The sequence below is a fragment of the Perca fluviatilis genome, chromosome 16 (genome assembly GCF_010015445.1).
Source record: "Perca fluviatilis chromosome 16, GENO_Pfluv_1.0, whole genome shotgun sequence".
NCBI classification, from domain to species: Eukaryota; Metazoa; Chordata; class Actinopteri; order Perciformes; family Percidae; genus Perca; species Perca fluviatilis.
This window is the reverse complement of record NC_053127.1, coordinates 21,434,693-21,447,442: the sequence shown is the minus strand read 5'-3', so window position 1 is coordinate 21,447,442 and position 12,750 is coordinate 21,434,693. Positions and strand designations below refer to the sequence as shown.

General features: G+C 39.4%; 1 protein-coding gene across 1 annotated transcript; it reads right to left on the bottom strand.

Annotated features, from left to right (window-relative positions):
* Positions 1-450: 450 nt before the first annotated feature.
* pygma (phosphorylase, glycogen, muscle A) lies at positions 451-11,770 on the bottom strand. Its single transcript, XM_039778469.1, has 20 exons — positions 11,528-11,770; positions 9,628-9,729; positions 9,425-9,503; positions 9,178-9,281; positions 8,832-8,963; positions 8,622-8,733; positions 8,446-8,528; positions 5,941-6,084; positions 5,650-5,742; positions 5,270-5,416; positions 4,380-4,543; positions 4,099-4,213; positions 3,906-4,007; positions 3,339-3,486; positions 3,058-3,116; positions 2,813-2,954; positions 2,428-2,635; positions 1,250-1,384; positions 949-1,015; positions 451-767 (listed from the first exon to the last, which is right to left on the bottom strand). Exons 1-20 carry the CDS (start codon positions 11,768-11,770, stop codon positions 618-620), a joined length of 2,529 nt encoding a protein of 842 aa, XP_039634403.1. The 3' UTR covers positions 451-617.
* Positions 11,771-12,750: the final 980 nt, after the last annotated feature.

The following is a 12,750-nucleotide window of genomic DNA, read 5'->3' as shown; positions in this document are numbered from 1 at the left end:
AATTGCTAAATATAGTTTTGGAATTAAAAATGTATTGCATTTCTCCTTTCTAAATGTTCATGTGATGTAAAATAAACTCCTTATTGGTTTTACCTGATTCTTTGACTGTTTTGAGTGTATTTACACCGTACAGGTCATTTTGACCCGTAACATCATCAATGTAATTTTTTTTCAACGTAATACGAAGGTTAAATAAATCATCTGGAAATACCTGGCTTTCCCAGAAATAGAATGGGAACAGCTAGAAAAAGTCACCCAGGCTGTCATTGTATTTAAGATTTTTATTCAGAATGGGTCTGAGTGGACATACAAGAGTTTATATTTTTGAATAAAAAAATATTACCAATAAATTCACAAAGCCCACCACTAAACTCTTTATCCACTGTAACCTGGATATTGTGAATATGCAGGTATGAAGAACGTAAACTAAGCCAGAGTCAAGAGTTTGTGTAAGACACAATGTAGTAAAGCGGAAGCATTTAATGCTAATCCCTTTTAGACACAGGTTTTTTGGGGGCTTTTACCAGACGCACAGTATCTACCATATGGGTTCTTAAGGCGTCCGTGTTGCGATACAAGCGGGGAAAGTTGGGGTGTTGTGCCATCATGTGGACAGTTTATTGCTTATCATCAGGGGCGGGGAGTTTCTCAAGTGTGGGCTCCATGCCCCAGATCTCACGAGCATACTGAGCAATGGTGCGATCACTGGAGAATTTGCCACATCCGGCAATGTTGTAAATCACCTTCTTGGTCCATTCCTTGGGGTTCTGATGAGAGGATGTAAATGATTGATAAAGTTAATCAGAGTATAATAACATCAGTAATTAATAGGATTAGTAGCTCTGAGTCCCCTTCCATTAGTGGTTTGACTCATAATATACTAATTAAAGTTCTGCTATAAATGCATAAAAGACCCACGTGGTTTATGTAGCTTTTTAATGAACATACCTTGTAAAGAGCATTGACTTTCTCCTGGCATTTGATATAGTCTTCATAGTCAGCAAAGACCTTAAATCTGTGCATAAAAGAATGCAATTAACTCAATGAATAAGCTATATAATGCAATGTGAATGCACATAGTGTTTGTGTGTGTATGTTAAGTGTACTGAATGCATGTGTGCATGCAAAAGACTGAGTTGTTTTCTTTTTTTTCTTTTCAGGCACCAGCATGCAAGTTTATACACATTATTATTTGTAAGTATGTACGCATCTGTGCGCCTCAGGCTGGTAATATTAGATGTGTCTTTACCTGTCATGATGCATCAGCATGTTGACAATTTCCTTAAACAGGTCAGGCTGCTTTGGGCTAAAGAAGCCTCCAGCAATCTGGTCAATAGCCTGTTTTAGCTCAGGCAGGCGGTTGTAGTACTCTTCGGCGTGGTAACTAAGCAGGACCAAAAATAAACAAAATGCATGTTCAAAAAAAACAGAAGCACAAGCTTGTTGCTGTTGTAACTGGCTAATTAATGAAGATGTGGTTGTCAGTGCCTATACATATATAGTATCAACAGGTCAACACAACAAGGTCGCACCTTTTAGTGTGAAAAATCTCAGCTTGGGTGGAAAAAACACTTGACGTCTGGTAAAATTGATCAACACCAAAACCTCTGTGAGAGAGTGTAAAGCTGCTGGATTGTCAGAGCATGTGGTGCTCACTACATTCATATCAAAAGGTCTTGACAGTTGGACTATCTTTGAGATATTTCACTAAATGAATCTGATAACAGGTAACACACTCGGTTCTTATATGCATATACATTACATACTGTTGTGGCACAAATGAAAAGACAGGGATGAATTCTTTTTAAGTTTGTAGAAAACATATTTGGGGACTTGCAGCTGTGTATCACCTTGCTCAAATGTGAAAATCTGTGTGGTGAAGAGGCAATATCACACGCTGAACAGGTTTTATTAGCTACAGAACAAAATACGTTTGAGGTAGAAGTGCAAAATGTAAATACGTTTGCACTTATGGAGGGCAGGGGCGAGGCTAGAAGGGGGGCATGGGGTGGCACCGGCCCCCCGTGAAATATGATTCCCCCCAATCCATTGGGCTAGAGTGCTGTCAATCTGACAATTGTGATTTCCATTGGATCAGAGTCACTTGTTCTGCCAATTTTCCCATCTCTTGTCACATGACCAATTAATGTTTCCATGATGACTATCCACAATTCTGATACCATGGAACCAGCACTGGAACAGTTTTTTTTTTTTATGTGGCAGACTGAGCTTATAGAAAATGTTTATTGTATTTGCATATACAATTTCTTTTTTAAATTAAAACAAGTGAAATTAATAATGAATGTGATGTTCTATTTAGCAGAATTACATTGTGTTGTATCCATCCAATATTTCCTAAATTTCTAAGCCCCCGGGCCCCCCATGACAGATTATTGGAATCGCCCCTGATGGAGGGTCATTCCTTACCCTTTCTTGTCAAGTGCATCAACGTCTTCCACCCTCATGCCAAAGATGAAAATGTTGTCCATGCCGGCCTCCTCGGCCATCTCAACATTGGCTCCGTCCATGGTACCAATGGTTAGAGCACCATTCAACATGAACTTCATGTTGCCGGTGCCAGAGGCCTCAGTGCCAGCTGTGGAGATCTGCTCTGACAGGTCGGATGCGGGAATGACTGAAAAGATGACATAAGTTGAGGGTTGATGACTCTAATAAGCATTTTGCGTTAAAATAAAATAAAAAAATACTGACTGGGCACAGCTGCAGAGGAGGAAATGAGCAGGATGATGAGCATGAGAACAGATACAAAGAGAGAGGAAAAAAGAGTGGGAACAAAAAAATTGGAAATTACCTCTCTCTGCCAGTGTGACTCTGTAATTCTCCAAAAAGATGACTTTGAGACGGTCCCCGACCACAGGATCATTGTTGACCACCTCGCCAATAGCTGTGATCAGGCGGATAATCATCTTGGCAGTGTGGTATCCAGGAGCAGCCTGCATGAAAGGAAAAGTTGGAGAAAGCGTGTTAAATGAATTGATCCTGAATTGTGAGGGTAAGTTTGTTTTTAAAGCCCAGTTGCTTGCTTAAACTACAAACCTTTCCTCCAATCATGATAGTTCTTGGAGTCCACTGCTTGTTAGGCTCCTTCTTGATGCCTGGCGGAGATATGAAGCGATTACAGGAGTTGCTTTAAGTGTGTGTGTGTGTGTGTCTGTTCAGGCTCTGACACAGACACGCACACACCACACACACACACACACACACACACACACACACACACGCACAGACACAATCTGCCCTGAAATCATTCTAAAAACCACAGTATTATGTGTTATTAGTATAGTTGAATTGAAAAGATTGCTCTTATGTGCTCTTACGGTTATAGTAGGTGATGATGTGCAGACAGTTCAGCAGCTGTCTCTTGTATTCATGGATTCTCTTGACTTGTAGGTCAAACATGGAGTTGGGGTTGATCTTCACCTTATAGTGCTCCTCCAAGTGGACAGCAAACTTCATCTTGTTTTCCTACTTTATCCAAACAGTGACATTATATAAAACACAACTTCAACTTGTGTGGTTAGTTGTATGTGCCAAATAAAGACACATTCAGAATTCTGGAAAAACAATTCTATAAGATACAATAGAGAAACACACAACAACATATGCCATGTGTCAAAGAAAACAAACTCTTTGACTTTCATATATTGTGCAGAGGCGGCAGTAAAATCTGTTACTGGAGGCTGTGATCACAGCTCTGCAGGTTGGTTCTGCTGCCTGATTGTATGTACAGTAAAAACATGGACTTATCTGGGCATGTTACCATTAAAAGGCAATGATTGCTTTGCGCTATTGCCAGCTATAATAAAGTCTGACTATCTAATCATGAGTATCACCTAACTCACACATAACTGTAATTGCAAAGTTGAGATCAAATAATACTTCACCTGCTTCACTTTGGCAACATCACGAATGAAAGCCTCATCATTCACGTACTTGCAGAGACCCTTCAGCTGGTCGAGGTCACGGATGAAGTCCTCACCGATTCTCTGTTAACAAAAAATGCAAAAAGAGTAAATAAAAGCTACAGGTATTCACAATGTTGTTTATGTAAAGTGTGCATGTTAAAACACAGCTAACCTCGGCGATGACCTCAGCCAGCCCGGGGTTGCACATGACCAGCCAGCGTCGAGGAGTGATGCCGTTGGTCTTGTTTTGGAACTTATGTGGCTCCATTTCATAGAAGTCCTTGAAACTGCAGGCAGTGAAGCATCACATAAATCAGAAAACACAGATGATGCAGTAGCCCATGAAATCATAAAGACCTGGGGATTAATGAAACAAATACTACAACATACATGTACTGTATTTCTGTGATTTAGCACTATAGAATATGAAAAATGTTTATTGTAGGGACATACACAGTAGCTTTGAGGATGTCAGAGTGAATCTGGGCCACGCCGTTGACAGCATGGGAACCCACAATGCACAAATGGGCCATGTTGATCTTCTTTTGTCCGCCTTCCTCAATGAGGGACATGCGGCACAGACGATTATGATCACCAGGATACTTGGCAGCAACTCTCTGCAAAGTTAAAAAGAAGCAAAACATAACTCATAGATTCTGTTTTTATTTTTGCTTGCTGAATGGTAGATTTCCATTCCCATACATATTAAAGTAGGTCAACACGGATATTCTAGAAAAATATCAAATGAGCAGCAAGAGGACAATTTCCATCAGTGTGTAATGAAACTCAGTGTATTGTTGAGCTACAGCTTACAAATCCTGCCCACCCCTTCATGTCATAAATATTTATCCGTCCATTCAGTAGGAACATGGGCTATTCATTCTGACAGATGTTGCAATTAAAAGCAAATAAAAACCATTTTGTTCTTTGATGTACAGCCTTTAGGTCCTCATGCTAATCTTTAAAGTCATTCCTTGCATCTTAATAGGTTTTTCTGTGGTCTCTTCAGACAAAATATCAAATATCAGAGTTATTGTGCTTCTTGTTTATTCTGCTTTTCTAGTCTCACGTTGTTTAATTTCAATTAAACTCTTTTTACTCTGTAAAAGTCCCACTTTAAAATTGTATCCTCACCAAAATTCGCTGATTGCACCAAGCGTTGACATCATCCACCTACCTTAACTTGTACATTGTGTTCAACCACACAGATGAAAGTACAGAGGGCAAGACTTTATTACTATATTGCAACTAAAACACAGGGAACATAACCTCTGCTGCCATAAATACACATTGTATGCAACGCATTATGGAAATGATAACATGTTGCAATGTGCGATACTAACCTCCAGGTGGCGACGGTTGATCTCATATATAATTTCCAGGTGACGAGGCAGCAGATAAGCAAACAGATCGACTGGCCAGCGCTCCAGAGCTTCAGGAAGTACGGTGTGATTGGTGTAGGCACAGGTGCGCACACAGATGTCCCATGCCTAAACACCAGCGAGAGGAAATACATACATTTACTGTGCAAGACAGTATGATGATGGCGGTAAATAGTTTATAAACTACACTAAATTGTAAAAACACTGTACCATGAAGCAAAGCAAGAAAAGTATCTTAAACACTAAAATGTGTTTGAAAATATGTTGAAAATTTGAAAGATAAAACTATGAAGCTATGAGAAATTCAGTTTGGCTGGTACACCAGTGTTGCTCTTCCTCACCTTTTCCCATTCAAGTTTCTCCTCATCAACCAGAACCCTCATCAGCTCAGGAATAGCCATGGCTGGGTGAGTGTCATTCAGCTGGATGGCAACCTGAATATGCAGAACATTATTAAATGTCAAAACAGAATTCTCCTAAAATACAATAAAACCCACCTACAGTACAACCTGTTCAACACACAGACAGTTCAACACACCAACAAAGGCAATTTAACAAAAGCACAGAGAGAACATCAGAGGGGAATCTTTTCATTTGTGACACAAACTATTTTGTTGAGTTTTTCGCCTCACCTTGTCAGGCAGTTTGCTGAAGTCTGTGCGAGCAATCTCCCTGGAGCCAAACTTAGAGACCTTGAAACGACGGATGATGTCTTGCAGGGTGGCAGACACCACAAAGTATTCCTGCTTCAGACGGAGCTCCTTTCCTTCAAAGAACTGAGGATAAAGACACATATATTTGTCTGTTTCTACTCTGCAGGCAAACATGAATAGGTTTTGTATTCATTAAACATATCCTTTAGCATATTAGTGACATGTATTCACGCATGGACAACTAAAATCTTTCCATTTTAATGAAATAATTACCCAAACCTTATGTAACAAGAAAGTGGTAGCATAGAAGTAGCTCTATATCAAATACCTGTAGTATAATTTGCATGCAGTTATAATCATTTTAGCATAACATCAAACACCCATCAATTAATATACAGTTGTATGCTAATGCAATTAATGCAATTAAATCTGTGCATACATTGTGTAACATTTCCTCCAACAATTATTTGAGATATTTATGGAAGTTGAATTCAGTTTTCTATGTTTTGACGCAGAGCAACCTTAAAAAAATAGCCAAAATAGAAGAGACCACTGATGTGATTAAGGCAAAGTTTTGTTATCAAATAGTGTGTATAGTAAGGGGATTTAAAAAAAGACAGCTCAGGAAATATTACCTTTGCCCCACCTCCTGGAAACAGAAAAAGTCTGTGTTTTAGTGGTAGTAATTTAGAAATGAATGTGTTTCTGGATTAAGGCATGACATAAAAACCGTCGGTTGCTGCTGTTATTTATCATTATTTACAATTTTGGGTCAGTGGCTGGATATATTAGCCTATTGTATAATTTTAAAATTATGTATTTTAATTGCGCTTGCTACAATCCGCATGCATGCCCAAAGTCTTGCCCTGGGGCACGTTCAATCTCAAAGCGGTGCGCACTGTTTTGCTACGGTTTCCTGAACAACATGTTTCCTCGGAACGGTGTGTGCAACAGGCTTTGAGTTATGTTTTCTCGTTTGGTGGGTGTGTCACAGGTGATACCCAATCAGCGGAAACGTGTATGTAAACTCGTGGTTAAAAAGGCAGAGCACTTGCGCACACAGAGTGTTCAACGCACCCCGTTTCAGATTTTTTTTTAAACAAAACACGTTTTGCTACGTTTTGTCGGGGCTGAACGTGCCCCCTGGCATTGAAAGTGGATGGCGCAGGCCGATTGCCCCTCTGCAATTTGTTTGGCTGTTTTCCAAGTAGTATACTTCTAGAAGGTTGTATTTCCTATAAAAGAAGATAGTAACTACGGTCACAATAAACACAATAAAAAATGATCTGCTGCAGGACAAATTTGAAAGTCAGCCGCGTATATTGTTATAAACCAAAGCTCTGGTTAAAAAAATCTCAATTAACGTAGAGTGGTTCTCCAGGACAAAATTTGCTAACTGCTAACAAGCTATAGGTTGTCAGCGTCAGAGAAGACGCTTCTTCTGCTTCCTGTGTGTTATTCGGAGGTGATGTCAAGAACGTCTCAAGCATCTTTCTGAGAGGATTACCAAACATGAGAGCAGCAGGACTAACGCTGAGAAAGTGGGCTTCCTCGGCAGAGCACATATAGCTAGCAGTTACCCAAACTGCCAGTATACAAACAGGGAATTGAGCAATGTAACAGCAAGTGGAGAACAGGTATGTGCTCAGTCACCTGTTCACCTGTGTGGAAAATGAGAAATACAATTGTGTCAAAATGTAAAATTCTGTTATTTTCTGGTTTTGCATATGTGCAAAGTAGTTCCATCTAAAAATTATTATTTCCATAATGAACTAATCTATGGGTTATTGTCAATTAGTGTCAATTAGTCTGTTAAAATAAATAAGGAAACATGTATTTGTTGCAAACCCTGATGTGGTGTCTAGATATGAAACTGAGAAATGCCACATTGGATGAAGTGGAACCTTTCTGATTTTTTATTAGTTAAAATTGTTGAAAATGTGAATTCTGATGAACTATGAGTGAATCAACTAATTGTTTCTGGGTTTTCTATATTGTTAAAAAATAAACTATGATAGAACAGCAGTCTATTGTAAAACTGACTGAACTGAATTTAAAAAAAAGCTTAATATCTGGCCCACGACTGTTTCTGCTCTCTCTTGCACAGGCATAAATTACCAGACATGACATGAGTTATAGCTCAAGCTAGATGGTTATCTCCCAAATCCTCCCTCTTGAGCCTTCAGGAAGTCAGCACATGGTGGGCAGTTCTTATGTCAGCTATAAAAGACATCTTCAGAGGAAGCTGAAAAAGCACACAGTGGCTCTAGCTGAAGACAAAGGACTAGTGGGGGTCCAAATTATGGAAATCCACCTGAATTAAGATGAGCCCTACAGTCATACAGGAGCCTTACAGTCGACAACCCCTATAACGTTCAACATTTCTTATTTCTTCTTATTTTCTCTAATCCAGGTTTACATGTGCATGGCCATCCTATGAGTGCAGTTTGGGTGGATGAAAAGATAATAGACAAATTTTCTTACATTGTCGTTGGGATACAGCACACGGGAGATGTTCTCAGCCAAGTTTCTGTCCAAAACAGCTTGAATGTAGCCACCGACATTGACTGTAAAAGAAAACAAACATAAAATCTTTTCATTCAAGCTCATTTAACAGCTGTAGCATGATTTAAAATGTTTGATGTCTGCCAGACACATACAGTCTTTTAGGTTAAAATCGCAAGGCGCCTTCGCCGACCACAGCCTCATGGTGTTGACAACGTTGTTTCTGTAGCCGGGGATAGGGGTGTCATATGGCAAAGCCAGCACTACCTGTCAATACCATCACAGGAAGAGACATAAATAAATATATCATCTCAGAAGGTGTCTATTACTATTCATATTAATGCACTTCATAATCATATTTTCACCTGAGTGTCAACCCATTTGACACCATCGGGGTGATGCTCTGTCCTGCCATAGAAGTTCACTGGACGCATGTACTCAGGACGTGCCTTTTCCCAGGGGTTGCCATAGCGCAGCCAATCATCAGCCTCCTCAACCTGGATAATAACATATATTTATATTGAGGGGAGAAACACTCATTAGTGGCTTTTGAGCTGAGCCACACATAGAAATGATAATGATCACAGGGTCATGATAATGGTAAATTAAAGAAATTCAGCAGGTGATTCCAGGTGAAAAAGAGACAGTAGCAGCTATTAATGTGCCTTAAAACAAGAATATACATTTTTACATTTGTTTTTCATTTCTAACCTGCCAGCCATTGATGATTTTTTGGTTGAAGATACCGAATTCATAGCGAATACCGTAACCATAGGCAGCCAGACCCAGTGAAGCCATAGAGTCCAGGAAACAGGCTGAGCACCAGGGACAGCACATGCAAAAAGCAAATCAACATTTGACAAGCTTTTACATAAAGTTATGCATTATTTATTTAGTCAGTCAACAGTGGTAAACATTCTTTGAATTTATCAAATATGATGGGTGAAAAGATGCTCACCGGCAAGGCGTCCCAGGCCACCATTTCCCAAGCCAGCATCTTCCTCCATGTCCTCCAGTTCCTCCATGTCCAGACCCAACTACAGAACACAACAGAACACAACATGGACTCATGAAACAGTCCTTTTGAGATGCTGCTCCTTTTACAATGGTTGGAAAAAGGACATTTTTATAAGAGATACAAATGAAGGGTCTTTGTCTTACCTGGTACATGGCCTCATCACAGGCGTTCTCCAGTGCGAGGTTCACCATGGTGTTTTGAAGGGCGCGGCCCATGTAGAACTCAAGGGAGATGTAGTACACGCGCTACAGTTTGAGAAGAAGGGGAGAAACAAATGAATATCAAAAAACTGTACAGAAAGGTCTCCACAGTAGCATGATGGGTACAAATCTGTGAAATCATATGCCAAATGTCACAATAACGTCCACCTCAGACTTCTAAAGAAATCATCAAGTAAATAATTTAGCATCATGGTTAGGAGTGCAAAGAAATGTGCCACCTGAGCCTGTGTTTAGCCTTTGCCATTTAGTTGTTATTTCCCCCCCCCCTTCAAATATGGAGGGGGCGGACACAGGCTTAGGAAGAGAGGCAGAGATGGGAGAGGAGAAGGGACTGGGGGACAGATTGCTTTGGTTGTTACATAACACCAACATTTTGGCCTGGGCAAAAATAGCTCCTGTAGAGGTAGCTATAAAGGTCAGCCTGAGCCTGATACCCTTTCATTGTGGAGTTCAAGTCTGGAGTGAAGTGTTTTTTATAGATGTCAAATAATAATTAATACAACTGACAGAGCCATATCACTGAGTAGCTAACAGGATCTTTTGAATTATATATGACTATATGTTCCAAATCGTATCAGACTTCAAACCCACTTTCTTGTCATTATGCTGATTAGATTTTTTTTTTTTTTCAAGAATGCATATGAGCATTGTGAAGAAAAAAATATTGTTGGTGTAAATTTGCAGTACATGATCTTACAACTCAATCCTGAGCTTGGATTTCCTCCCTCTTTAAGGTTAATGTTTAGGCCTTTAAGGGATTCACCTTTCAGTCTAGAACACTGGAACAAGGTGATACATTAAGGAGGTCAGAAGGATTTTGAGTTAGAAGTTGCAGCCCACCGACATCTGATCAAACAGTTTCTGAAGAGAAGTAAATGTCTCCCTACTGAGCTTAATATGTAAGGGCTTTGGCACTCAAGTTAAAGAACAATAACCCTGCAGAATAAGCCGAGAGGTGCAGGGAAATTTTCTTTTTGTCCATGTTAAGAAATGAAAAATCTTTTTATTTATTCAGTAGAGATGTTAATGATCTTGCAAGGAGATTTTTTCCCTGCAAAGTAAATGCAATTTTCACTGTCCTTCTGAACCTTCTATTGTGATTACACACAGTTTGGTGTGATATTTTCCAGCAATGGTTTGCAATTTTGCTGCTTTATTCTAGTGACGTCAGCTTCCTATTGTTGTTTTAGGGTTCTTTCTGTAGCTGTTGCTGAGATATAGCTTTTCTGATAGAGTATGTGGCTGCTTATATATAAACTTGGATCCCCTCAGAGGCAGGGAGAGGTTTAATGTTTCAACACACTATAAGAACGGCAGCATACCAGTAGAGTGCTAAGAAGCCCCGATGAAGTTTAAATGCCATGACCTTACACTGATATCAGGCTGTTGAACGTACAGTTGAAGAATATAAATCCCTTGCTCTTTGATAAAATATTTGTGAAATGTTAAAAGTTATTTTATGACGCAGTATAAGATTCAGCTCATGGCACAGAATTATATTAAAAACAATTAACTTAGTACCGGACAGGCAGTGAGGTCACAATGCAACAGACTTCCATAAATATCCGGAAGTGGTGTAAACCAGTTCTTAGATTAAATTTAGTTGCCAGTATTCCCCTGTTCTTTGTATGCGGAAAACTGATAGTGAACCAAATGTAGTTTACTTTATCACAGACACAACATGCGATACTGTTCATGCCATTATTGGCATTAAAAGAGTAACACCTTTTGAGAAATGAGCCTATCAGTTAGTTAATAAATCTCTATATTCATGGAAATTGATATTACTGTAAATCTTGGTGCTGTTATGACTTTCACTTACTTTGGGATCTTTCTCATAGTAGTGCTGCTGGGTTCTGATCCACCTGCCAATCAAGTGCTCCCGCACAGTGTTGGCAAGAGCAAAGTAGTAATCCCTTCTGGTAGCCACATTTCTGTCCTTGACCAGCGTAAAGTGGAGATGTCTGTTGAAATCTAGCTTCAATTGTGAAATGTTTTCAACGCCGGCGAGGCCTCGCACTGAAATCTGTTTCCTTCTATCATGGTCAGACAAGGGTTTAGACATGGTGGCACGAGTTGTAGCAGCTCAGGGCTCTGACTATGGCAGAGTGTAAACAGTAAGACAGCAAGCACACACCACAGGCCCGAACACACAGCAAGAGAGGCGCCCACAGCACAGGCTCAGGTTCAGCATTTTAAAGGCATCACTATAAATATTAAGTAGAGGGTGGAGCAGATTGTATAGATTAGGGAAAGAGTGGGGCATATGTTGAGGATAGAGGTTTGAACTTTTAAATCAAATATATAAGACTGGCAGCACTACATGACATCTTCATTTACTGTACATCTACAGCTTTAATAATACAATGAGGATTAGGAGCTACTCTTTAGCTTTTTTATTTGATTTACACTGGTCAAAACTTATAACTTAACACTTCAGTCAACTTGACCAAAGCAGTACAAACAATCTGAATCTCACTATTTAGCATTTGTATTCTCTGTCATACCTTGTATTTCACCGTTACATAAAGTATGGATGTGGCATTTACAAAGCTGACAACCTACAATGGCTTGAGTGATCCGGCATTATTCATTATCATCATTAAAATAAGAACATGACCTAAAATCAGAAAATGATCTTTTTCTACCTCTCTACTGCCCGCATGTGCAAAGAATTCTCTAATATTGTAGAAAGGAACACGTACTGGTGATAATATCTGGCAGCTACAGAGGCTAACTTGTTTTTCTCTCCATAGTTGGCAGGGGTACCTTGGCCAACAGATGGTAATGATATATTAGATATTTTTTTTATGTATTTTGTTGAACCTAAAAAGCAAAGCACTGCAAACATCAGCTAATTTTCATATTGTAGGATGACACTATTAAGTTTATTTATAGAGCACTATACACTCTAAACACAGCTTAGGCTGACCAAAGTGCTGTACAAAAAAGCACTAAGGTGCTGTATAAAAGAACATTAAATGTGAAAATAAAATTAAAAAACAAAGAACACACTAAGATAACAATAAGCAGCAATTTGCAAAT